Source organism: Nematolebias whitei, chromosome 15 (genome assembly GCF_014905685.2).
Source record: "Nematolebias whitei isolate Nwh7 chromosome 15, NemWhi1, whole genome shotgun sequence".
NCBI classification, from domain to species: Eukaryota; Metazoa; Chordata; class Actinopteri; order Cyprinodontiformes; family Rivulidae; genus Nematolebias; species Nematolebias whitei.
Window position 1 is genome coordinate 36313537 of NC_056512.1, and position 26684 is coordinate 36340220.

Consider the following 26684-nt stretch of genomic DNA (forward strand, 5'->3'; position numbering starts at 1 on the left):
ACCATTATCTGCTCTGTTTGCATGAAGCTGCTGCTGATGGAAACATTTATCTTGTCACACACAGCCCCTCCACGGGTTTTCAGGACTGCAGTGAATTTTAAACTGCTAATTTGAATGAACAGATAAATAAAACAATAAATATATAATAATAAAACAGCTGCCCTGCTGCAATTTAGCCTGACTTTGAAGATAAAATGTTTTAACTTCAATTTTTTACAACTTTATTTGTAGTTTACTGTGGACAGAGCATTAAAATTAGAAATGTTAAGACATATGGTACTTAGACCAGGAGAAGGGCTTCTTACAGACTGTCACTGCTCATTACTAGCATATGTTATGTTATTAGCATAATTGGCAGCATGATGGATCAGTGGTTAGCACTGTTGCCTCACAGCAAGAAGGTTCTGGGTTCAATCCCCGGTTGGACCTGGGGTCTTTCTGTGTGGAGTTTGCATGTTCTTCTCGTGCTTGCGTGGGTTTTCTCCAGGTACTCCAGTTTCCTCCCACAGACCAAAAACATACATGTTAGGCTGCCTTCAGGCCCAGGCCTCCCTTGCAAAAGAGATCTGTGATGTCAGTGGGATTTGCCTGGTTAAATAAAGGTTAATAAATAATTCAAATATAAGTTCTTATCAAAACGTTTTAAGAATTTTAAGCTTTTTAAATTGTTTGAAAATTTATTTGAAAAAAAAAAACCCAAAATACTCTAATGATGTTTACTCCGTTTAGGAATGCACCGATCCACTTTTTTCCCACTTCCGATCCGATACCTGCGTTTAGTGTCGGGCGATACCAATTCGATACCGATCCGATACAGAAAAACAGTGCTGAATTAACAAAAATGACTAAATCATGTAATCTGAAACAGGTCCAGATGACATGATTTAGCCATTGTTGCTGTCTACCTGGATGTTTGAGCTTACAAACCCAGTGCTGAATTAACTTAAAACATTTGTTTTTTAAAACGCAGACACAAATGTACTGAATTATAAATTTATTGAAAACTCTGCACCATAACAGCACATTTAAACACACCAAGAGCTTCACAAGCTTGGTCAAACATGTAAAAACAACACAGCTTTAATTTGTTCAGTCAGTACGCTAGCGCATGATGCCACTCAGAGCACAAAACATAGAATTAGAGTGAATAGATCTGCCCAGTCATGGATCGATCACATTGTCACGATACCCGATCCAGAAGTTTTTTGATATCGGTACCGATACAGATATTGGTATCAGATCGGTGCAACTCTAATTACGTTACAGATTTGTTTAACCAAACCAGTTTTTTCCCCCTAAGAATTAAAACCAAAATTACATCACAACAAACAAGCTGAAACAGTAAATGCCTTAAATTGACATATGGGGGAGCGGTGGTGCAGAGGTTAGAGAAGGTGAGCATGTGATCAGAAGGCTGCCGGTTTGATCCCTTGGACCAACAACATCAAAATGTGGGTGGAAAAGGTGAAGCATTCACATCTGCCCCACCCTCCTTTGCTCCACTCTGGGCCCTTGAGCAAGGCCCTTAACCCCCACCATCTTCGCCCTATTCGGCAGCTCTCTGCTCCACACAGAGGGCTGTGGTAGCTCAGTGGTCTGTGCATGCATCAGGAAGTGCATCTGGAGTAAAAGCAATTGCCAAGTCTTCGTGTGAGTTAGTTCGCTGTGGCGACCCCTGAAGAAAGGAGCAGCCGGAAAACAAAAAGACAAAAACTAATTGATTAAAGAAACAGAACAGTTTAAGAACTGCTTCCTTCTGATTCAGATTCAAAACTATTTTAAGTCGCTAACTTTTTTTTTAAAACTCTCGTCTGATTTATGATTAAACCTAAATTAAAACTCTCAAGAATTGTTGCAAATTAAGACTCCAATAACAAAACCAACCAAAAAAAAAAAAAACTTCAAATTTTAGTTAATCATAAAGAATACATACGTTTTATATGTTTTGACCTAAATCAAGACTTTGGTAAGTTTATGGTTCCAGTATTAAGCAGTTTGGCTTCAAAGCCATAAAGTGTCTCATCAATCATGTCTCTCTGTAGCAGCAAAGACTCAACATATCCATCGACAGCAGTTTGTAACAGCTGAGCTCCCAGTCCTCCGGGCACCCAGTTTAACCCAGTCCTTCTGTCTACGGACGTCACCATGGTCACAGTGGTGGGCTGAATGACAGCTCTCAGGCCTGCCCGCTACACAAACCGTGCAAGTTTCAAGTGTGTAACAGATGGAAAGGTGGAAGTTGTGTTAGGGTTACCTCAGCCTGGGCCGCACGCATCATGTTCTCCTGTTTCTGCAGGATGGCGTTCATACGCTCAAAGAACTCCACGCTTTCTTCTGAAACTCTGCCAAGATGAGGGACCAGAAAAAAACAAAACAACAATCTTAATTTGTAAGATTGAGCACATGTCAGTATATATACCATATTTTTCGCCATATAAGTTGCACCTTTTTGCATAAATTTGCAAGTACTGCAACTTATACACAGAAGCGACTATTATACATTTTCCCATATTTATATTTATTTATAGCCTGATTTTTGGCTGAGATCTGACGATTTCATTCATTCTGACATGAAAAATATTTAACGTTGCATTTACAGCAACTAAAGGGTCCTCAAGCAATATGGCAAGTCAAGTGTCTCATTAATAGGTAAAAGTGACTATTAATGAGACACTTGGCTTGCCATACAGAGCCACCTTCATCTCACTCCGGAAGTCTTGGAGAAATCGTCAAATCAGCTTCATTTCACCGCGCCGCCCTGGAGAAATGCAGCTGATTTGACCATTAAAGTGCATTTATTAAGGAAAAGTTCAACTGTGACACAACTTTGCTATAATTTCGAGCAAACAAATCATTGTTTTTAATTGTTAATCTTGTTAAAGTCCTCCTGTGTACACTCCTGCAGCTACCATTTTGGCAGCCAATCGATTTTTGGCACACCAGCCCACGTTTCCAGGTGGTCAGCGGTGACGCATAATAGATGTGACTTATACGGCAAAGCGACTTATTTATGTTTTTATCCATCTTATTAGACATTTTTGGACTGATGCGACTTATACGGCGGAAAATACGGTATTTAGGTAATGTTGAACTGGACTTCATTGTCACAGTTCTGATTTTTTTTTTAAGCTCAGATCTAAAACACCATCTTGTCCCAAACATTAAAGCAGATCTCAACCCGTCTGTTCTCTGCGTGAACTAGTTTGTGTTTAAAATGCAAATGAACTGTTCTGTTTATTTCCAGGTGTGAGTGAATCCCTGAACCCCTGCTGGCCCCTGTTGTCATGGTGATATGGACATATTCAGGGAAAGGCTGAACACCTTGGGAATTCCCACCAAAATCATCCTCTCCCCATTTCCCCCCCTCGTCCCAAATCTTTCAAGCGATGCCTTCCTTCCAGCGTGAGGAAATGACTGTGGCAGGCGGCCGCCCTGAGAGCTGTAGCAGAACCGCCGGACTCCCTCCGGCTGTGCATTTGCTTTTTTAACTCTTCATCCTCACTGTCCAGGCTCTCCACGCTCTAGTCTTCTTCATCTTTCAAACACATGGTTCAGAAACGCTCTCCACAGCCGCTCAGACTTGCTTCTTTATTAGCGTCATCACTTCACAGCAGGCATATGGCAGCCCATCCCAGCACCCACTGACTTTCACCATGGTGGGGGAGCGGATGGCAAACCCATAAGGCACTGATGGAAACTAATGGCAACCATACTGGGAGAATTAGACAGATTGTCACTGGTATCAGGCCCAGCACAAAGTTGGGAGGTGGATTATGTTTACTAAATCACTGAAATGACAGATATTTTGTAATATATTATAAAAAATGTAATGTATATACACATTAAATTTCTTAAAAAGAAAAAAAGATCTGTTTTGATTAAAACAAAATAAAAAACTGAGGATTCTTTGAAGAAATGCAAAGCATCCACTGCCTTTAGTGCATGCCAGTTGAAACTACAGAAATTGCATCCTGCGAAAATTAAGTGTGAATGCTTATTGCTGAGGAATTTGCAAAAAAATAGCTGAAATTAGCTTAAAAAAAGGCTGAAATTAGCAAAGAATAGCTGAAAAGGCAGAAGAAGTTTAAACTAGCAGAAAAAAGCTCAAATGAGCATAAAAAATTATAGGCTGAAAGTAGTAGAATTTACCACAAAAAAATCTTGAATTTATCTGAAAACAGCTGAAATTAGCTGATAAGCGCTAAAACTGCAGCTGAAAAGTTAGAACAAGCTTAAAGTAGCAGAAGAAAGCAGAAAAAACCCACAAATTTGCCCATTTATGCTGAAAGAAGCAGAAATGAGTGTCAAAAAGTGGAAATTATCTGAAAAGGGCAGAAATATAAAAAATAAAACCAAAAAAAATAAAAAAAAACAGCTGAATAGCAGCTAAAAAGTCAGCAACAAGCTTACATTACCAGAAGTAAGTGGAGAGAGCACAATTGTGCCCCATTAGGCTTAATGAAGCAGAAATGAGCACAAGAAAGTGGAAATTGTCTGAAAAAAGGCAGAAATTTGCAAACAAAAAAAAAAACCCAGCTAAATTGTAGCTAAAAGCTAGAAGGAATTGGTGAAAGCACTAATGTGCATAATTAGACTTAAAGAAGCAAAAATTAACACAAAAAAGTTGAAATTATCTGAAAAAAAAAGTAGAAATTTGAATGCTGAATAAGAGGCACGGCCATTTGGTCAAATTTTGTAAATGACCTTAAAATAATTAAATAAATAAATAAAATGCCATGTGTTATCATCATTGTATGTTCCCATACAAAGACGAAATGCGTGATCTCATGCGATATTGTGACGTGTGTTAGCACTACAAGAAGTACGCTCAGTCAAAAAAACAAAACGGCTCAACATCTGTACAACTTATTAAGTTATTGCCATGTCTGTGTAGCTGTAGTTGATTAGCTGTGGTGGCCATCTTGAATGGGGTTGGCTATAAAAGATGACGAGTTCTAGATGTTCTAATAATCACTTTCATAGAGTCCACTGGTTCGTGAAATATTCTGCCACTGGTATAGATCACACACATAGAGGTAAAAACTGCAGGGAAAAGTTATGACTGTCTGATCCAAATGATTATAGTCTCAGTGGATATAATTTTAACAACTCATCATTATTTCCACAAAAAAACATTTAGCAAATTCCCCCTAAAACCATAATGTCTCAGGCTTGATACCTAAAATTATCCTCTTTAAGTTCCTCTAAAGCAAACCAGTCCAAATAGTTTTTCTTATCTAAAAAGTCTGCCGTCTGAAAACAAGTTAGCACTCTCTGAGATCTCATTTTGCCCACTCTGCTGAGTGAAAATTCAGTTTTTATTTACACGAGCTGGATTTCATAGCAAAACTTTTGTTTCGAGCCCCACGGTTATCTCCACATCTGTCTTCAATCGTCGCGGCTATACTTGTATCCAAAAATCTGTCCTGTCTTCTGTCAGTGGGCTCGAGGATTTTTCTAGACTGTCTGGGATCTTTTGCTTTTTTGAGCTGGTGACGACGTGTTTGTGATCAGAAATCAGATACAAGAGATTCAAACCACAAACATTTGATTTGAAATTTACATATATGAAAAAACTAAACAAACAATGGTCATAATCCATTCAACCTTTGTCTCTCTCTCTCTCTCTCTCTCACACACACATTCACACAAACTCACCACCGGAAAAACAGTGATTTGATGTTGCTAGGAAACAAGTATATTAAAAAAAAAGAGAAAAGAAAAACCTCATTTTACTCTAATTTATTTTCAGAATTCATCCAAACGCTTCAATCATGTTTTCCTGGGTGGAGTGCAAATCAGAACGACAGCATAAATAAAAACACGAATTTCCTGAACTTCTTTTTGAGCATATTTGCCTAAACATGACTAATTGGTTGTGTGGAGGTGACAGCAGCCGCTCTCTTCAAACTTCAACCGAATATGGCAGTGCATAAATAATAATTAATCCTTTGGAAATCACTGTCATCTGCAGCGTGAAGAAGACTGTGACATCTGTTTGCATTGTAATAAAACAAAATGATTTTCTTAATCTGCGACATCATGGTTGTCACGCACCAACATAAACCCGCGGCTCGTATCATAAACACAGATCTCCGTGACAAGGATCCCCCCATCCCACTCATAAAACTGTTTTACTCTAATTACACCACTGATTAGGCACCAAGCGTTACAGGTGAAAGGTGCTCACTGTGGAAACGTGGAGCAACCACAAAAGTCCTGAGTAAACATCTCCAATATGTGGACAAAAACAAAAACCAGACAGCTAACACCACAGAAAGATGTAAAAGCAGATTCTTGAAAAATTACAATGTACCAGACTAATTTGGATTTTTTTTTTCTTACGAGTCCACACATAGAAATTTGTAAAAACAAAATAAAGTCAGGCTTCACAAAATATATAAACATTAGATATTGAATTATTTTAGATGATAATTGACCAGCAACGCAAAACTACAGGAAAATTGTGAGAAAATTTTCCTCTACTGTCTCACCAAGAGTGACCAAGTAACCAAGAGTGTGTGGCCACAATGGGAATGGGTAGTTTTTAAATAAATCACAGCCAATTTCCATGTTCAGTGCCTGCAAACTGCATTTGTGACCGTGCAGATTATTTTGTGGTCCACTTCTGCCCACAGCATACCCAACACGACTCGCTTCATTCCACGTTGGCAGCAAACCTTAAGTTTATAGTTCGATCTGCTGGACTTCAGAAATGGAGACAGAGAGATTCAGATCATCCATGCATCCATTTTCTTTTCATCCATTGTGCAAAAGGTCATGTACACCCTGTCCAGGGTGTACATGGCCAATGGACACCATTCATGTTCACACATAGTGACAATTTAGTTGTCAGTTAATGTAACATTCATGTGTTTTGTCTGTGACTGGAGGCTGAAGTACCCAGAGAAAACCCACCCATGTATGGGAGATCATGCAAACTCCATGCAGAAACGCTTCACACAGAAGTCAAACCTGCAACCTTCTTGTTGTGAGGTGACAGCTTAAACCACTGCTCTGATGTGATGTGCACGGATAAATCCATTTCTTGCTACAAACTACAGATCATGAGCCAACAGGCAGCACTCAGTTTTTACAGTTCCATTTATGTTCCAGCCTTCACCTGTAATCATCAATTTATCATGATCAAATCCAGGATACAGGTGGTGACTCCATTTCAAAATGATTTGGTTGAGGTGGTTTGGGTGAATGATTATGCCACCACACCTTGGGGGTGTTTTGAAACTATCCTTTTGTAAAGTGAACCTGGGGAGGACTCAGAACTTGCCAGAGGGATAATATAGTTTATCCTCTCTGGCCTAGAAGCCTCAGGACCCCCAAGAGTGGGCTGTAAAGTACCAGTGGGGAGAAGGAACTGGACTTCTATTCTTGAATTGAAGTCTGCAAGCTAAATTAGATCAAAGGCTGGGGATGGATGTATGGACGGATGTATGTATGTATGTATGTATGTATGTATGTATGTATGTATGTATGGACAGATGGATGATGGATAGAAGGATGGATGGCTGGATGAACAGACGAATGATGGAAGGATGAATGGACAGATGGGCAGATGGATGAATGGATGGACGGATAGATGATGGATGGAGAGATGGATAGATGGATTGATGGATGGATGTAGGAATGGATGGATAGATGGACAGATGGATGGATGGATAGATGATGGATTGACAGATGGATGGATGGATGGATGGATGGATGGATGGATGGATGGACGGACGGACAGTTTATGGATGGATGGACAGATGGATAGATGGATGGATAGATGATGGATGGATGATGAATGGATGGATGGACAGATGGATGGACAGATGGACGGATGGATGGATAGATGGATGGACAGTTGATGGGTGGATGGACAGATGGATGGATGGATGGGTAGGTGATGGATTGATGGATGGATATATGGATGGAAGGACAGACGGATGGATAGATGGATAGATGGATGGATGGATGGATGGATGGATGGATGGATGATGGATGGATGGATGGATGGATGGACAGACAAATGGATGGATAGATGGATGGATGGATAGATGGCTGGTTGGATGGATGGATGATGGATGGATGGATGGATGGACAGACAAATGGATGGATAGATGGCTGGTTGGATGGATGGATGGATGATGGATAATTGTCTGAAAAGCTCATTTGAGCTTGTTTTCTGATCGCTTCAGCTTCTGAACTGCTTGTTCTAACTTTAGAGATTACGATTCAGCTTTTCCAACAAATCTTAGCAAAGTCTCTACATTCACACTGCAACTTTACTGAAACTGCAAATTATTCTCATTTTACATATTTTGTTTCTTAAACGGAAAATATTTCATATATAAACGCAGCAGTTGCAAACAGTTCCTTCTGTCAGTGTTTTTTTTATTTTTTTTATTATTATTTGTGACGAGTCTTTAAAAATGAACTAAGTAAGTTTGGTTTGAAAATGTGAAATAAGGAAAACAATCACAAATGTTCATACTGCTGGTTTTAATACTTTAACTAGGTTGGTTGCATTCGTACTAGCTTTTATAATACATGCATTTGGTGTTTGCGCATATTCCATTTTAATCAGCTTTACTTATTTTACATTATAAAGGAATTGGATCCTAATTACAGTTACACCACAGAGTCAGAGCCATTAAAAACACTCCAGAGAGTTTCAGATTTAAAAACACGGTGAAGTTAAGTGTAAAATACGTCCACCACTGCTGAAGAAGATCTGAGGGAGTGGGAAAAGAAGTAAACAACAACCCGCAGAAATTTAAATTTAAATACTCGTGGGTTTTGCTGTAGAGCCAGAGAAGCCTCTTGCTGTTCCAGAGCTGTAACAATCATCTCACATAGAGGTAAAGCCAATTATTTGCTTCAGTGAATTAAATGGTTCACCTCTAATGTGCCAGTGTCTGCTTGGAGAGCCTCAGCTCTGACAGCTGACTGTACTACTGGGTCATCAGCTGTGGATGGAGCTGCCCAAATCCACCAGACTCATTTGCAAATTCTCAATTAGAGTGAGAGAGCAGGCAGGTCAGCATCAGTCTGAATGGATAGCAAAGATCAACAGGCTGCACGTAATGATGAGCACTCAGTCTGAGGCTCAGTGGGAAGGCAGCTGGCATGGGAAACTGGGAGAAAGGTGAGATACTGTCAGCTCAGATCAGTCTCTAATGAAGAACAAAAGAAAAGATTTGACTTGCATGAAAATTAATTAAAGCACAACGATGTGGCGTCGTGTTGCACAAAAGAAAAGCGTGCCAAAATATAACCAGCTGTAACTTTCAAAATCCAGTGCAGCGCAACATTTAAGGTATTCTTCTATGGTAAAAATAGACAGTTGTCATTAGACGTATAAGTTCACATCGTGACAGCAGCTTGTGTTTAGGTTGCTATAGAAACCTCAGGTTCATACTATCACCGTTGGCTTCAGATGAAGCTTCGAACGAGTGGAAAAAATAAAAATCAGGTGACTCTTTTTACCTGAGCTACTTCAGTTGTTGCGATAAGAAAAAAAAAACCACTGGCTATTTCTCCCCATGTGAACAACAGCACAGTAGCTGTACGACTACATATGCCGCATTAGTAAATATATCAAATTTAAACAAAGAGACTGTTAGTACAGACTTCGTAAAGATAAAATAATGTGATTTTTGTTGCGTTCAGCCAGAATCTGAACGAAATAAACTAAAATTGAACGTTGGGGGATTTGTCTGAGCAGTTTTGATCAATTGTGTTTGAGTGATCTTGACAAGACAAATAATAATGTCCCACAGACCCAAGAAAAAATTGTTGGTAACTTTCCACAATAACAATAAATACATAAATAAATAAAAACACATATGATGAGACTGGAGGGGAAAAAAAACCTCCAGTTTTGTCTCACTAGTCCCAAAATTGTCTCGTGGCTTGTCAACATGAATTTTGGTGATGTTTGTTTTTTGTTATTTTTCTGTCAGCCCTCCTTGGCCTTTTTTTCAAGGAGCCCCATTACGTTCCAAAATGTGACTGAAGGTGCTATCAGGAAGTGACGTACATTGACCTTGGAGTGTCACTGCGATGGTTTTGAATGGTTTCCATGGCTCTTTTTATCCATCCACTATATCTGTGTGATCAACCTGGGGTCGCATTTCCTCTTGCGCCTAAATCCTAAGAGATTGGCTACTTTGAACCTTGTACTTTTAATAAAATTGGTAGTTGTGCTCAGAACATAACTTGAAGATGGTAGCCTTTTCCTTTAACATAGAGATATATAATATTCTTTCTGATCGCTTCAGACAGCTCGTGTTTGATTTCACTGCTCCATGTTCTTCGTGGTGTACATGATGTTATCAAACAGTGACACATTTATTCCATTTAAACAACTTGAATGATTGATGACAAGCTCGAAGGCACATGTACTAAGGTCAAATAGCTTGAAGACGGACTATAAAGCCCCCAGTATACTGCCGCGTACATCCATACGCAGAGGTATGCACGTACGTACGCAGAGGTACGTGCGTACCCCCCAGCCTGCCCTGCGTGAAAAGCTCACATTTTTACGACCGCATACATGTACGCGGTGTCGCACAATAAACTGCCAAGCGACGGACTGTTTTGTATGCGACACCACTGTATTAAATTCCCCTTCTTCATCCCTGATCTGGCCTTTTCTTTTGTTTTTTTGCCAAGAGGCAGTGATCTCTTCCTCCTTCGTTGATGCCATGACTGAAATGGTGAGAAATGGAGGAATTTGTCACGAGCGAATTAAAGGTCCAGCATGGCTGTGGGAGGGTCTGGAGATTTCCTGGTGGGCTGGTCTGATGTGTGGGCTGTAGAGCCAGCGCTCTCTGTTTTTTTTTTTATTTTTTAGAACATTTTATTAACAATATATGAACACCGCTGCGGCGGAGGCTGCCAGCGCTCACTTTTTTTTCGTTTTTTTCCGACCTGTCAATCAATCCAGTAGGCGTGTCAGCAAATGACCAATCGGCGACCTCAATTTGTCCCGAAGGTAAACGCCCCTTGTCTGTGAAGCTGCTCTGCAGCTGCTCGGGGTGTACGCTGGAGTTTAATGACTGAACCCTCTGCGACCGTACACGCGTACGTACGCGTGAACAGACGTACGCGCCATTATACTGGAGCCTTTATACATAACTTAACAGGATTTTTAATAGTCGGAACAATTCTGCTCATGCTATTTTAGCATATTTCTAGTAAATATACAGTTCGGGCAAAACACTAGCTAGAAATATTCAAGACTAAATGTGCTATATGACTAGACCTGATCACTACACTTCTCTTGTTACTGTGTCTCAGCATTTCAGAGTCCGGTCTGGTCATGTGCTTTGAGTCTGCGCTGTGATTGGCTAAGGCACTGACATAACCTTTTATGAGCTTGGCTACAACTAGTCTATGTTTCAGAATGTGTATATATTTTACTGTTTTAATGAAATAATCTTCAGTCTGGATGGAATGAGTCGGATATTGTCCAGGAGCAACCAGTTACAAGGCGGAATTTGACAAAGAAGCTACAACATGATTAATCGTTCAGATAGCGCCGATTAAATAATCAATACTTCTCGCATGGTGCTCAGTGCTCAACATGTCATGATGCTAGACATCATCAGTGGAGTGCACAGGTTGGTGGCTATTTACATACAAAATTAGCACCGTATTGACCTTTAGCAAAGGTTACAGGTGATACGATCTGGCGTTTAATGCCGAACCCAAGTGCAGGCAGAGGCATCAGAGTCAGAGTTTTTTTAGTTGTCATTCGCACCACATGTGGTACATGTGGTGGAACGAAACTGTGTACACAGGGTCCCAGTTACATCCAACAAAAGTTTAAAATGTAAAAGAAAAACAGTATTAAGATATAAGATATGAACTAAGAAAAATGTTAACTAAAAATGCACTAAGCACTAATAGTACAAAACAAAAACAGCAGCACAAAATAAATCAGCTTCATGATGTGATTTATCTTCACAGTGATTATCCTGGTTAAATTTTCATGAGTCTAACAGCCTCAGGGTAGAAGCTGTTCCTCAGTCTAGTGGTTCTACACTTAATGCTCCTCAACCTCCTTTCTGAGGGGAGCGGGACAAAAAGTGTGTGTGCTGGGTGAGTGAGGTCCTTCATGATGCAGGTGGCCCTCTTCCTGCATCTAGAGGTGTAGATGTCTGTGATGGTGGGGAGGCTGACTCCAACAGACTGAGGACAGGAGAAAAACGTAATGATTTATTAAAGAAAAACAAACGTGCTGACAGGGTAGCAAAACTTACGTAGGACAAAAAGGAGAAGACCAGACCGTGGACACCATGGAAGCATGGAAGGAGGAGTGAGCGTTTGAAAACACATAGAATAAATACTGACACTAATGAGACGAGTGAGAAACACCTGCAGTGATTAGGATTGGGGACAGGTGTGCACAGGAGCACGATGAGAAGAGAAACAGAGCGGTGCAGATAGTGACAGACAGATCACAGGAAAAGCTATCGTAAAGTTTGTCAGACTAAAATCAGTGAATCTCAGTCTGAACTTCTCAGTCCACAAAACCTCTGGGAAAACAGAAGACGATTATTCAAAGAGAAAAATATAAATTTTCTTCTTTGACCACAGAGGTAAAAAGTGCTGCCTATCAGTTAAATCGAAGTGCAGAATATAACGTTTACTGAAAGTGAGGGGAGTTATTTTTACATACATCAGATCATATAGAGATCTCTTAAATATTGCATATATAGGCAGCAGAATCCCAGAAGAAAACACTTCAATCAAGAAAGAAATGTTCAAGCACATGATGATGGTGAACAATGACTGGGTTTGAGGATTTAAGCCTTTAATCTCGATGTGAGCCACAAAAATACTAACCATCTACACATACAAATGATCCTACATACATAACATCGTGTAAATGTGTGTACATTTCCATTGACGAAGAAAAACAGAGGCAGCAAATATACCTGGGTTGTTGGGCCGCCTTCTTCATGACAACTTTATCACTCAAACAAAAACAGCAAGCATCTGGTCGTCTGAACCCATCTACAAGGAAACAGCATTTGTGATCTCCGAGGGGTCTGCCTGTGCGTGTAACGATGTGGTTTACATGTCATTGGGGAAACAGTTGCTATACTGAACGGTCTTCTCAGAGTGAACCACAGCTCAGGTTTAAATGCAACACATTTATCACCTCATGTTGACAAGAAATTATGACCTGCAGCTTCAGCAGGACATTTAGTGGCAAACAAATTAATAGCAAACAAGAAATCATTGCTTCAGCGCTTGTGTTGCTGTTTTCAAAGAGATGTCATTATCTTTTGAGCCACCTTAAATGCACTTTAATTTCCTAAAAGAAATTACTCTCATAAGCAAATCTATTATCAGAAATGGCTACAATCAAGCACATATTAAGCCTGCTCCCTTTAAGCTTTAATCCCAGGCATTTGTTGTTTTACATTAATTTATCTACAAATCTATAGAGATAAGTGAAAACAGCATATGAAGAAAAGTAAAAAAAGTAAGTACTGTGAGGATTGTGTGTGTTGACTCAATGCCAAAGAGATACGACATCATCAATAATTCTAAAAGCATATTGTTTGGGTTCAGCTTTAGAAAAAAAAAAAAAACAGTTCACCATTTTACAGTTAGAAACTAATTACAAAATGGGGTTTTCTTAGAAGTTTAGTTTCAAGTAGGGCTGGACAATAATTTGATATCGATATATATCATGATATACTTTTATTCAATAACGGTGATATGATTTTAATAGGCCTATCGCGATAAACAATTAATCAATTAATCAATCAATCGCATGATGAATGAAAATTATCGACCTCGTTTTCATTTACCGGCTTTACCGTTTCTTCTGTCGCTCTCTTTCTATTGAAGACATGGCTCAACTCCGGTGCTTTTCACTGACTCCTTTCTCTTTTTTCATTAAAATCTGTTTAATCGTCCAAAATGGTGTTTTTTTATTGTTAAAAGCAGCTAAGCTGAGAAGCTAAGCTACGAGCTAAGCTAACAGGCCGACCTTGGGAATAAACCTCCGTCTAGTCGAGCTCCAAAATTCACAGTTGAAACAAGAAAGTCCATGCTCAAGTTGAAAACCAGTTGAAACCCATGTCTTTGTATAAAAAGTTGTTTAAACTTATTTTTTTGTTTATTAAAAACATTGTGTGAAAAATGCTATGCTAAGAGCTCAAATCACCAAGCGGCTACCATGTCACCATGTCAGGCCATGTCACGTCAAGGGCCCTCCCTCCCATTTTTCTTAGAGAGACACGCTGCTCATCTATCCATCCTTTGGTTCAAACCGTCTTATACTACCATCAGGTGGTCAAAAAAGGTACTACACTCCAAACAAATCAACCTTTCTTCTAAAATGTTACAATTATTGTTAAATTTCAAACAATATTATTGTTTATTGCAATAATTTCCGAGACAATTAATCGCCCAGCAAAATTTGCTATCGTGACAGACCTAAGTTTAAAGCACGTTTTCAATATTTCGATATGATTACAGCGTTTCACTGACGCATTTCTTTTTCTGTTTGGGTTGAAGCGGAGAACGCAGATGTTTGCTGCATGGGCTAGGTTATGTTGTTGTTGTTGTTTACAGTTCAAACTATTAATACTGACAACGTTGAGAGTTTTATGTTTATTTGACAGTGATTTCTAATTTCTTTGAAGTCTAAATACAAATAAAGGGTGAACATTAATTTAATTGTACAGTTTGTACAGTTTTTCTGAGGCTTTTATATTGTTTATATCAATATCGGAATTATATCGTTATCGACCAAAATTAAGAAATATATTGTGATAAAAATTTTGGACATATCGTCCAGCCCTAGTTTCAAGTTTTAAAAAATGGCAAAAACAAAAAGTAAATTAAATGAAAATAAAAATAAAAAAATATCCGGAGCCGAATCACCGACTTTACAGATCTTTATGTTCACCTGCTTCTTACTTTTCAGGTCACGGGGGGTCGCTGGTGCTCATAGTCACTGTGTGAGAGGCGGGGGACATCCAGGACAGGTCTCCAGTCCATCACAGGGACACATAGAGACAAAGAGACAACACTCACACCTAGGGACAATTTAGAGTCACCAATCAGCCTAACATGTATGTTTTTGGTCTGTGGGAGGAAACTGGATTACCTGGAGAAAACCCATGCATGCACGGAGAGAACACGCAAACTCCACCCAGAAAGGTTCCAGCTGGCGACCTCCTCGCTGAAAGGCAACAGCTCTACCAACTGACCCACCGTGCCGCCCCCATTCAACATTGATCCAGTTATTTTCTGCCCGTATTTTGTCTCGTTCAAGGTTGTGGAAATGGGGTTGCGTAATGTTTCCATTCTGACAATACCAGAAGTACTGTACCAGGTAGAAGCTGGACATGTCACCAGCTCTGTCCAACACAGACACACAACCATGCATGCAAACACTCGCTCACGAGGCGATTTAGAATCCTCAGTCACGGGTTTAATGTTAAAGTCCGCTAAAAGACACCTCAGCAAATATGACCTATTTTGAGATGTTGCAAGGAGAACGCCTCCGTCCTGACAATATAAACATGGTACCAAGACTTGGAGCTCTGTTGAAGGTGTTTGATCAGAACGCACAGTGATAATTTGGTAAAATCATACCAGCACAAACACCTTACTGCCAAACGTGGCAGCATAGGGCTGATGATGTGGTCACATTTAGCTGCCACAAGATCAGAACAGTCACTGATTTGACCATGAATTTATTTTTACACTAAATACGCAAGAGTCAAATAGGAAGCAAACTTTTCAACAGCTAAAGTACAACAAGGCATAGATCACAAACAGTGAAGCAAATCTACAAGAGAGTGACTAAAATGGTACTGAAGGAGCATCAACAATTTTACAATCAGGGGTTTTCACACTGATTTAGATTATTTTTTTAAATCAAGTACAATTATAGTAAAGCATTATACATTCTGCTATGAAGTGAGTTAAAAACTGAGTGCATAATTGACTGGTATGTACTTAATGCTTACCGGATACTTACCAGCTACATACCTGGTACGTACAAGGACTGGTTTGTAGTATGAAGTGACTTGTTACCCTTTACTTACAAAGTACATACTGGGTAGGTATGCACAAGGTACACACTAGTTGTATTATGTATTGCGACTGTAAGTAATGACACTGGCTAATAAGTTATGTGTTGATATTTTAAAATATTTTTTTCTAATTTTGTATTTACGTTTTTAAGGACCATTTTTGTCTACATGATGTTTCTGAAAATCATCAGAGTTTTTGTTATATAAGTATTTATTCAGTAAAGTGACAAATATTACGGCTTGGTAAAGGCCAGTTGATTAATCTTTGCTATTTTTTGGCACACACAAGGTTTGTTTTACCATTTTTGAACAGAATATTTTATGACTTTTGTTCAGGGAAAGAATAAACATCAGGATAATTACAGAAAACGGACCGCACTTTAAATAATTTATGGAATGTTCCATAAAATGAGCTTCATATCTAACTGACCAGTTAAAAAACATCGCGATCGTAGCCATTCCTGAGGATGTGAAGTTATGTGTAAGTGTGTATGGGTGCACACCGGTGACTCACCTGCGAGGTAATGGCTCAGGACAGTGTGTGAGGGGGCTGCTGGCACTGGGAGGGGGCTCCCTTCGGCTTCTCAGGGACTGGCTCCTCTGAACCTGCCTCAGCACACTACTCTTTAAGTCCAGTAGCGTCGTCATGGTGTCTCACTGGCACAAAAAAAGCAGATATCATTGTCAAATGTTCATTCATTGATACAACCCTACCACTGTGGTAGTAACTGAGAGTCATGCATGACATTTCACAGTACTGCATGACATTGTCCTTAGTTATTTTTAAGTTTTGACCAGAATGGGTGATATACTTTTTAATTGGGGACTGCCTAGAAAGGTAGCCAACTATTATTATCCACCTGACAAGGGTTTCTTAACTTTATATCTTACTCTACCGTCAACTTTAATGCAGTCCGAACCACAACGTGCACCCCCACAAGTGTTATATCAAAACGGCCGGCTCAGCACCATGATGTGTGCAATTACATTTATTGGTGTTTCAATTTATCATGGTGACGTAATTTGCAAACAAAGTCGCCATTTTTATTAGTCGTTTTTCATAGAATGGTTGAAAATCAAACATGTGAGATGGTCATCTGAACTAAAAAGGAAAAATACTGTAAGTCAGCCATTTTTAGAGATATTAAGCTGAAAATCGTTGTGGTTATAGTTGAGAACATTCCCCATGACATACTGAATTCAAATAAAAATTCCAAGATAGTAGGGATGTAACAATACATCGATTTAAATTGATATATTGATTAAATGATTAATGATTCAGTTATATCGTGGCAAAACTAAAACATCGGTTCATATCGTCATCTTTAAAATACACTTTTATTTTGAAATTCCCAAGGCACGTCTGCGTCACCATTCCGTGAGCGGCTTCGCTCTGTGACCGTCTCAGAAAACACAGATAATAAAATTTACTCTCCTTCTGGATTTAAATCAACACTGTGGAAATATTTTGGATTCCAACAGAAGGACGGCTCAACAGGCAAAACTCATGTCGTATGCAACAGGTGCCAGTGTGAGTTCAAATACTCGGGAGACACAACAAATTGCCGTTCACCTGAAGAAGAAACACGGCATTGATAGCCATGTTATGTAAGCTCAATATCTGTTTTTGTTTCTTTATAACTGAAAGGTAATCAGGGCACTTTTAAGTTAACTGGTTTAAAAAATGCACTTAAACATGAGAAATGTGAGACGATACTGAACAGATCATTTATTTTATTTTTTCATTAATGAAGAAAAAATGTGTTTGTTTTTTTTTAATGCTAGGTTCTTGTAATAAAAGTAATAAAATGGTTAAATCATATTTGAATTGTTTTTGTAAATTTATTTATATGTAAATGAGATGGGCATTTGATATCGCAATATATCGATCGCAGACTTGTGAATCGAATAGAATGGAAATCGTATCGTGACAGACTTTGTGATATCGAGAAAAATTGTATCGTCATACAAACAAATCAATATAATATTGTATTGTGGTAAAGCTGGTGATTTACACCCCTACACCATAGCTTAAAAAAACGACTAACTCGTTGATTTTTTTTTGTCGTTTTGAGCTGAAATTTGGCACGATGGTAGCTGAGAGCGAACCCCAACACAAAACACTGTTAAATCAAAACTTTAAAATGGCCGCCACTTGGCAATCCTCTTCAAAGTTTCTCCAGGAACTCTCTAGTTATTAACGTCAGTGCTGCATCGTGACCTTTTCAGTTAGATTTAAGACAAAGACTTTTATTAAGCGAGAGCAGTATCCACCTTTTATTAAGAGTTAATCCTTTTATTCACAACAGAGTGTTGGGCACTTACAAATACCAGCAATTTAATCATAAAGCCAGCCAAACAACAAGCACTGCAGAGTCAAAACTATTTACAGTGAGCTCACATTTCATTTTGCATTTACAGATCCACGGTGATCTGATTGCCGGTCTTTAATCACATAAATGTCAATCACTTGCGCAGCGAAACACTTAAAACAGGTTCGCACATCTGCCAGGAAAATGATGAGGAGGGGGAAGCTCATTAACAGCATCTCCATCTCTGTCCGTCCATTTTACTCCTTTCTAACTGCAATGAGAAGTTAGTATTAAAAGCCTCCTTTCTGTGTGTTTTTTGCTGAAATGCAAGCTGTGAGTAGCATTAAAAAAGAGGCTGCATGATAAAAAAAAAAAATGAGACGCAACAGAAACAGGGATTGATTGATGGAGAGGTTGTTTCAGGAGGCAGTCAGCCAGACACAGAGACACTGAGATCGTCTTTTCAGCAGATGACAGTCAATGTCTGCACATCTGTGAGAAAGAGATCAGACCGTCGACTTGTTTTTTCATCCAGCAGAAGACACAGTTGTCTCTGTCATTAACCAAGTGTGAGTAAGAACAATTAGCTTTCTTGTAGGAAGAGAGCAAGTGTTGATTTGGCCTATATTACAGGCCGTGATGATTTTTTGCACTTGTTTTCTGGATGGCAAGGTTGCCTGTTTAAAATTATAGTGCTTAGACCAAATGGATGCAGCAAATGAAACATGTTTGAGCGTAATCATTTGGCTCTCCAAGCCAAAGAGAGCAGAATGCACTCAGCTGTCCAAGTTGGAATAAAGCAGAAATTCATGGTACAAGTTGCATCTTTGCCTGAGCCAAAGAACAGCTTGTTGTTGATCCAACAGCCTGACATCCGTTCAGCAATCCACTTGGAGCATTCACTGTCCATCAGAGCTTCCCGTCTGACCAATATCATCAGTGCATCAGATACTCAAACAGGCTGCTAATTATTGCACTGAATTTTACAGTCATTGAGCTAACATTTGGTGTGTTACTAGCTGACAGGTGTTCACAATGCATACATTAGGCACAAACGAATTAAGGGAGTTCAAGGAAAATATTGCATGAGATTGCACATAATGTTATTTTGAAAGTTTGACCAAAGCAGCCACAACTGCATCATTTTTCAAGATCAACTAATCTAAAGCCCTGTTCGCACGGGATTAGTTTTACCTAGGGCCCACATTCAATTTGTAATTATTACGGAGATTGTCTGTGTTGTTAATCCCGTGAAAATCGGCCATGTCAGTAATTTGTAAAGAAAAAATTCCCCCGTGAATGACCTACTATATGTTGCTGAACTCTGAGAGGTAGTGATAATACTAATCCAATGTGAATAGGTGTCTCTGTGATTTGAATAGAAATGGGCAGGATCTGATACGTAATTAGGCGTTTTTTGTTTTTGTTTACGCAAAACCATTTGGAAAAATATAGAACAAGGATATTTTAAAAGAATGCGCTGCTCGCTTCGGCTTTTGTAGATGCTGCTACTTCCTTCACTGCAGATGACAGCAGGTGCGGAGACGCGCACAGCCGGTGATCAGCTGACCCACCCATCCATCCATCCATTATATTTACCCACTTCTTCCTTTTTGGGTAGCAGGGGTCGCTGGTGCCCATGTCCAGCCATCTCTGTGTAAGAGGTGGGGGACACCCTGGACAGGTCACAAGTCCATTTCAACTGGTGGATCAGCGGACGCGCGCGGCCGGTGACAGGTTGTCCATCTGAGCTTAAAGCGACTTTTTTACCTCTTTAAACCGGCCAGTCAGACCTGTCTCCTCCTCAACAATTCATTAACACAAATTTATATTGTGCATTCTTATTTAGGTTTATTTGCGCTGTATGATTTATAAAACCGCATCAAAGCCCGAGACCAACCCGGCCCGCACATTAAGCACATTATATGGATCGGCCCGGTCGTGACAACGCAGCGTGTTTACACCATATCTAGAAGATGTCCGTACATTCCAGCTAAATCTCAGGCTTTGGTTATAATGTGCGAATGCACCACATAAAACACAGACGTTGGGGAGTAATTTACATGTGGTCCCTAGGTAAAACTAATCCCGTGTGAATAGGGCTTTAGTTTAAAACTCGGGCTAGAAAAGCAGAAGGTAATATATATTCTTTAAACAAATGCTAGACTTTATCAAGGTTTTAAATATAATTTTTCTAAGAAAAGATTACACCTTTTTGCATCTGCATATCCATGATTTTATTATATTATTTTAGTAAACCCAAGATAACGCTAATTTACCCCAGCCAGCCGAAGCGGATGGCCACTGTTCCTGAGCCTGGTTCTGCTGGAGGTTTCATCCTGTTAAAAGGGAGATTTTCCTTTCCACTGTTGCCATTGTGCTTGCTCAGGATGGGAGACTAAGACGAAGTGAAGCGTCAACGCAATCTGATGGCTTCCTTAGATATTTAATTTTTACTGAATGGCTTTTTTTTGTATGTGAATGTTTTTTGTACATTGCCCTAAGACAACTTGGCATTTGATTTGGCGCTATATGTAAACAAATTGAATTGAGTTTAATAAATAATTTGAGGCCATTTTTCTTTATTAAATGCATAAGATACAATTCTTCCATTGCTGTTGTTTGAATTGTACAGAAGTTGTTCATTCACTCATTAGCGTTGTTCATAAGAAAATAAGAGTAAATATAGAGTCAGTGCAGCAGAACAGTCTTTAGGAGGGTTGGCTCCTCATTATAAGACACAAACTCTGAAGATGCTGGCCTCAAGATTAAAAAACAGCCTGAAAACATGTTTTATTTTTGGAGTGTGAACAGTTAGCTGTACTTTGCTGCACTATGTGTTTTATGGATCAGGGAGGTTTACTGCATGTCATAATTCACAGCAAAAATATTTGGGCTATTTTAAGACTGAACAAAACTAAACTGTCACTACAGACTAATTTGTTCATGGATTCTTTAATTCGTTAAAACATTTACGGTACAATAGTTTTAAGCAAGCAGCACTGAAACCGCTTGGCAAACATATATTCAGTTCAGTTTATTTATAAAGCGCCAAGTCACGACAGAAGTCATCCCAGGGCACTGAACAGAAACATTCATGTATAAAAAAGGTAAGTTAACACAATTTATCTGAGGAGCAGACTGCTTTGAGTTTAACTCCATCACAGAACTCTCATCTTGAGCAAACATGAAGGCGACAGTGGAAAGGAAAAACTCCCTCATGAGGAAGAAACCTTTAAAAGAACCAGGTCATCTGCTTCGACCAGCTGGGTTTGAGAGGAACAGATACACAATGGCAGGTCAAGAATCACATGTTAAGATAGAAATAATATCAAATAAAAACTATTCAATTTTAACTATTAATTTGATGAAATGAGGTCAATTTGTCCTCCAGTAATCTAAGCTTAAGACAGCATAACAAGTCAACCCTAACTATAGGATTTATCAAAAAGGAAAATTTTGAGCCCCGTCTTAAAACTGGACAATGTGTCAGCCTCACGGACAGAAACTGGAAGTTGGTTCCACAAGAGGGGAGCCTGATAACTGAAATATCTTCATCCCATTCCACTTTTGAAAACTCTAGGAACTGCAAGTAAGCCTGCAGTCTGATAGTGAAGTGCTCTGTTAGGAAAATATGGAACAATAAGATCTTTAATATAAGACGGAGCTAGGTTGTTGAGAGCTTTGTAGATTAGAAGTAAGATTTTGAATTTAATTCTGGATTTGACAGGGAGCCAATGGAGAGAAACTAAAACTGAAGAGATATGTTCTCTCCCAGTAACTCCAGTTAAGACTCTGGCAGCAGCATTTTGGATCAACTGAAGACTTTTTAAAGAACTATTTGGGCACCCAGATAATAAACCATTGCAATAGTCCAGTCTAGACGTGACAAATGCATGAACCAGTTTTTCTGCATAATTTTTAGGTGTTTCTAATTTTAGTGATATTACGCAGGTGGAAGAAGGCGGTTCTAGTAACGTTTTTAATGTGGGGGATAAAAGACATGTCCTGATCAAAAATAACACCAAGATTTTTAACATTAGAGCTGGAGTCCAGATTAATGCCGTCTAAGGAGGGAGAAAGACTGAAAAATTAATTCCTAAGATGCTCAAGCCCAAAAACTAAAACCTCAGTCTTCTTGTCTGTGTTCAAATGCAGAAAATTTTGTGTCATCCAGATTTTTATGTCTTTAAGACATGCTTGTAGTCTAAGTAGCTGATTGGATTCATTGGGTTTCATGGACAAACATAACTGTGTATCATCAACATAACAATGAAAATGTATCCCATGCTGTTTAATAACTTTACATAATGGAAGCATATACAAGGTAAAGAGTATTGGTCCAAGCATTGAACCCTGAGGAACTCCATGACTAACTTTAGTGTATGATGAATATTCAATATTTACAAATTGGAATCTATCAGATAAATATGATTTAAACCAATTTAGAGCCGTTCTTGTAATTCCAATGTCATATTCAAGTCACTGTAGTAGAATACTGTGTTAGTAACAGAAGTATTGTGAAACTGGCTGGGAGAGAGAAAGCTATTTACCTGACTTCATTTTACACATCATCTATTAAAAAAATGGTGAAAAGGCAGAACAGAAAGCTTTTAAAATTAAGGAGCGCTTCAAAAAAAAAAAAATGTTTTCAATAAAAATTGAGTTATTTAAAACGATGACAAACATCCTTGAGTGCGCATAGTGAGTCAAAATGAAAGCCGCTGTTGTGATGACTTCATAATTACTCTTTTTTATTTACACAAGTGAAGTAAAATGTATAAACTAAACAGCCTAAGATGTGCACAAATAACCATTATGAGCATTTTGTTTAATTAAATGTGGTTTTCAAATAACAATAAAACAAGAGTGTGTCCAGTCCTAAGGGCTGTGCGTTCTGGTAAACCAACTTATTAGCAGATCAGCTAACCTAATTAGAAAGTCCCACTTGAGATTGTAATATTAAAGGGCATTCGCACACAAATTCCCACATAGTCGTCAGCAATTATGGTTCAAAATCAGAGCGAGTGGGCATTAAACTGCCCCCAGGGGTGAGCACCATCGAGTTGTGTTGCAGCTCTGTTTGTGAGGATTTTTTTTATCACTGCAGGTGAACAACTAGTCAATGTTTCATGTTCCATCGAGCGACTCCTATTTACCGCTCTGTTCTTGACATCCTTAAAGGCCATGCGTCTGGAAAACCCAAAGCACGTTCGCTCGTCTTTTTCCCTCCCAACTTCAAACAAAAGGCGTCTCGGGTCGGGTAATACCTGCTCAGGGGTTCTATCATTGCCACCAACATGCGTGCAGACTGGTGAGCACGGACTGTGACAGCTAACGGGCGCCGCAGTGCAGCTGTCTCCCAGGTGAACTCATTTCAATTACAGGGGTGGATTTCTCCCAGCTGGATTTCACACTGTCTCTGTCGTCAAATCGTAGTGACAAAACGGGCCGACGGGCCGCCATCGTTGGGGCACGGGCTGCCAAGGAAACACTGTCAAAGCTAAGTAAATGCCTTTCTCGCTATACTGGTGCCGAAGTCATGCCAGGGAGACACTTGCTTACCAGAGTCTCTCCTGCGAGAGCCAATGAGCCCTGCAGCCAAAGTCGACTTGCTGATAGGGATGGTGTCTCTATGGTAACCACGGAGGAAAAGGAGCGGGTAAATACAGGTAAATTCTACAAAGGCTGGGAAAAAAAGCCCACCGTTGATGGTATAATGTGTTCACCCAAATGAAGGGGTCATAATGACGGGTTTAACAGTCAACACAGGTCAAAGGTATAAAATACACCCTCACCTGCATGGCTTTCTAATCTGCCAGTAAAACTTCTTTATGGCCATCAGTCCTGAAAATGGTTCTTATTCTTGCATTTTTTCTCATGTACAAGTTACACACATAGCGGCAATTTATCAAGGTTTGTGTGCTTGTGCATTTTAAAGAACCACAAAAAAAAACACTCGTCCTTGAGTGGATTTTATTAATCATCATCATTAGAGCCGTGGTATAAAATTCAATCATTCCCAAGTTTGTATTGAGAACATCGATTTATACAGATGTAGACAAAAGACTTGCAATTAAGACTTCTACTTTTCTCCAAACCAAGTTTAGCACCCCATCCAGAAGGCACGTGCATTTAAATCATATCATCAACTAAAAAAGATTATCTTGCAGTGCAGCTGATACTTCCCGATGAGCTTTAAGACAGAGCGGAGCCTGATCATTGAGCATTAATGTTATTATGTGGCAAGCCCTTAGGGAAACGTTGGCTAAATAGATCAAGCTGTCAGGTCTGAGTCAAATCTTTAAAGAGCTTTCCGAGGGGAGTGGTGTAAAAAAAATGTGTAGACATGATTGGGATCTATACTAGATGTGCCCGTGGATCACACAAAATCTATAATCCAGCTAAAAACACAGTTTTGTTCCCAGTAGCTTATATTGTTCAGACTCATGACAGGCACTTTGGCTTCAGAATTGATTGCTGGAGAATATCCCTAGACTTGAAAGCTTTTGTAAAAGAGCGTCTCCTGCAGAGCCAAGCTGCGAAAATATATATGTATATATATAAATACACCACTGACAGTTGCAGACAGATTGTAAAACTTGTACAATGGCACACATTCCTGCTAATTATTACACAGATAATAAATCCTTTGTCATGCTGATAACACTCCAGAAGTACAGCTGCTGTCAAAAATAGCTGCCATTGAGTCTTTCTGCAAAAAAGCAATAAAACCCAGAGTTTACACAGAAACATCAGTCTGCATCTGCAAAGATGCAACAATACGATGCTCCGAAGTCCTGTCATGTAAGTTGTACAGCATCTCTAAAACAGATGATTTTTTTAAAAATCTGACTAGATTTACTCTATGTGGTAATGATTAATTAGTGAATGCATCATGACTAACTGAGCTGACCTGCATCTGCTACTTAAAAAAAACACGAGCAAAGCCACACAGGCATTTGTGGGGCAGGGATGATTTGCTGAATATATATATAGACATTCATAATAATGTTCTGCACAAACCAGAGCTTATTTTTTTATTGGCTTGTGGTTTCATTTACTTGATGAATTATGGAACACAGCACGTTTTATTACCCTTTTAATCAGCTGAACATATAATCATTGTCAATACAGGCAGCACAGGTAAATTAAAAGCACCGAACAGCCGTGGCTGTCACTAGGGGAAAAGAGAGTTTGAGCTGAGATGGTTGTGTGTGTTTGTGTGTGTGTGTTTGTGTGTGTGTGTGAGAGACAAAAAGACCCCCACAGGCTTTCCCAAGTGCCGTTTCTAAAACGAGCCAACAAAAGTGAACTCAAACATGTTTTATAATCAGGACCAGAAGTCAAATAAACATCTTTCACACTATTCTACATCCTGATTTTGATTATGAGTCGTTTACAATTATTCATTTCAAATGACACCTCTAATAAGGACTTGCAGCCTGATCTGTCTTAGAGACTTTTTCTGCAGGATGCATTCATGTGCAGCTTTTTTTTCTTCAGTCTGTGTCAGTCAGAACCTTCTGCTCAGGCTTCCATTCTAAAAATGCAAGATGTTTGTTGAACACAGCTGGAAACTTCTGGCCACATTACAGAGATATGCAATTTATTTATACATTTCTTCTCCCAGTTTGTCCTGTATTATAAAAACCCATGAGCCTCATCATCTGTCATCATATCCCAAATATTATATCAGTGCATCAACTTTGTCATCCTCCCCCTAAAAAAAAAAAAAAAAAAAAAATCTTAATTGAAATTATTTCAACTCCAGAAAATTCAAATCAACAGGTGCCAAATGAAAATGCTTTGCATTTACAGTATGAACTGCACGACAGGTGTATATTCTTGCTACATATGCATTTCCATGCTGTGAAATGATAAAAATCCATCTTACCTGCGTCTCCAGACAGTTTTCCAGTATGAAATGTTTTTGCTGCTGCGTGTCAGAGTTCCCTGAATCAAAGCTCTGATCTGTGCAGCAGGACGCCGCTCCTCGCTGTGAACGTGACGCAGACAACTTATTAAAAAAACAACAACAACGTTTGGATCTTTTACTTAAGACAGACGAGAGACAAAAGCTCATATTAGCCCCTCCAAACGCTTCCCCTCCGCTCACCCGACAATCGCCCAAATATGGTCATAGGAAGTCCTGTGATACTTCACTGCCCCTCACAACTGTCGGTGATTACAGAATTACGCTTTTCCCGCCATCAAATAAAACCGTTAGAAGCGCAGATATCTTTGACTGCTTTATGCTGAAACCTTTTTTTTTGCAGACAAATATTTTTTAGTATAC

General features: G+C 39.2%; 2 protein-coding genes across 2 annotated transcripts in view; one reads left to right on the top strand and one right to left on the bottom strand.

Moving 5' to 3' along the window:
* Positions 1-26329, bottom strand: part of baiap3 (BAI1 associated protein 3) — a 57642-nt gene extending 31313 nt beyond the window's left edge. The window contains exons 1-3 of the mRNA XM_037689127.1: positions 26283-26329; positions 16588-16730; positions 2255-2342 (exon numbers count right to left, since the gene is read on the bottom strand). Coding sequence (XP_037545055.1) covers positions 2255-2342; positions 16588-16721 — 222 coding nt within the window. The 5' untranslated portion in view covers positions 16722-16730; positions 26283-26329. The remainder of the gene's footprint in view (positions 1-2254; positions 2343-16587; positions 16731-26282) is intronic.
* LOC119421774 (inactive rhomboid protein 1) overlaps positions 1-26684 on the top strand; it is a 952927-nt gene that overhangs the window by 299244 nt on the left and 626999 nt on the right. The gene's annotated exons all lie outside the window — the stretch shown is intronic.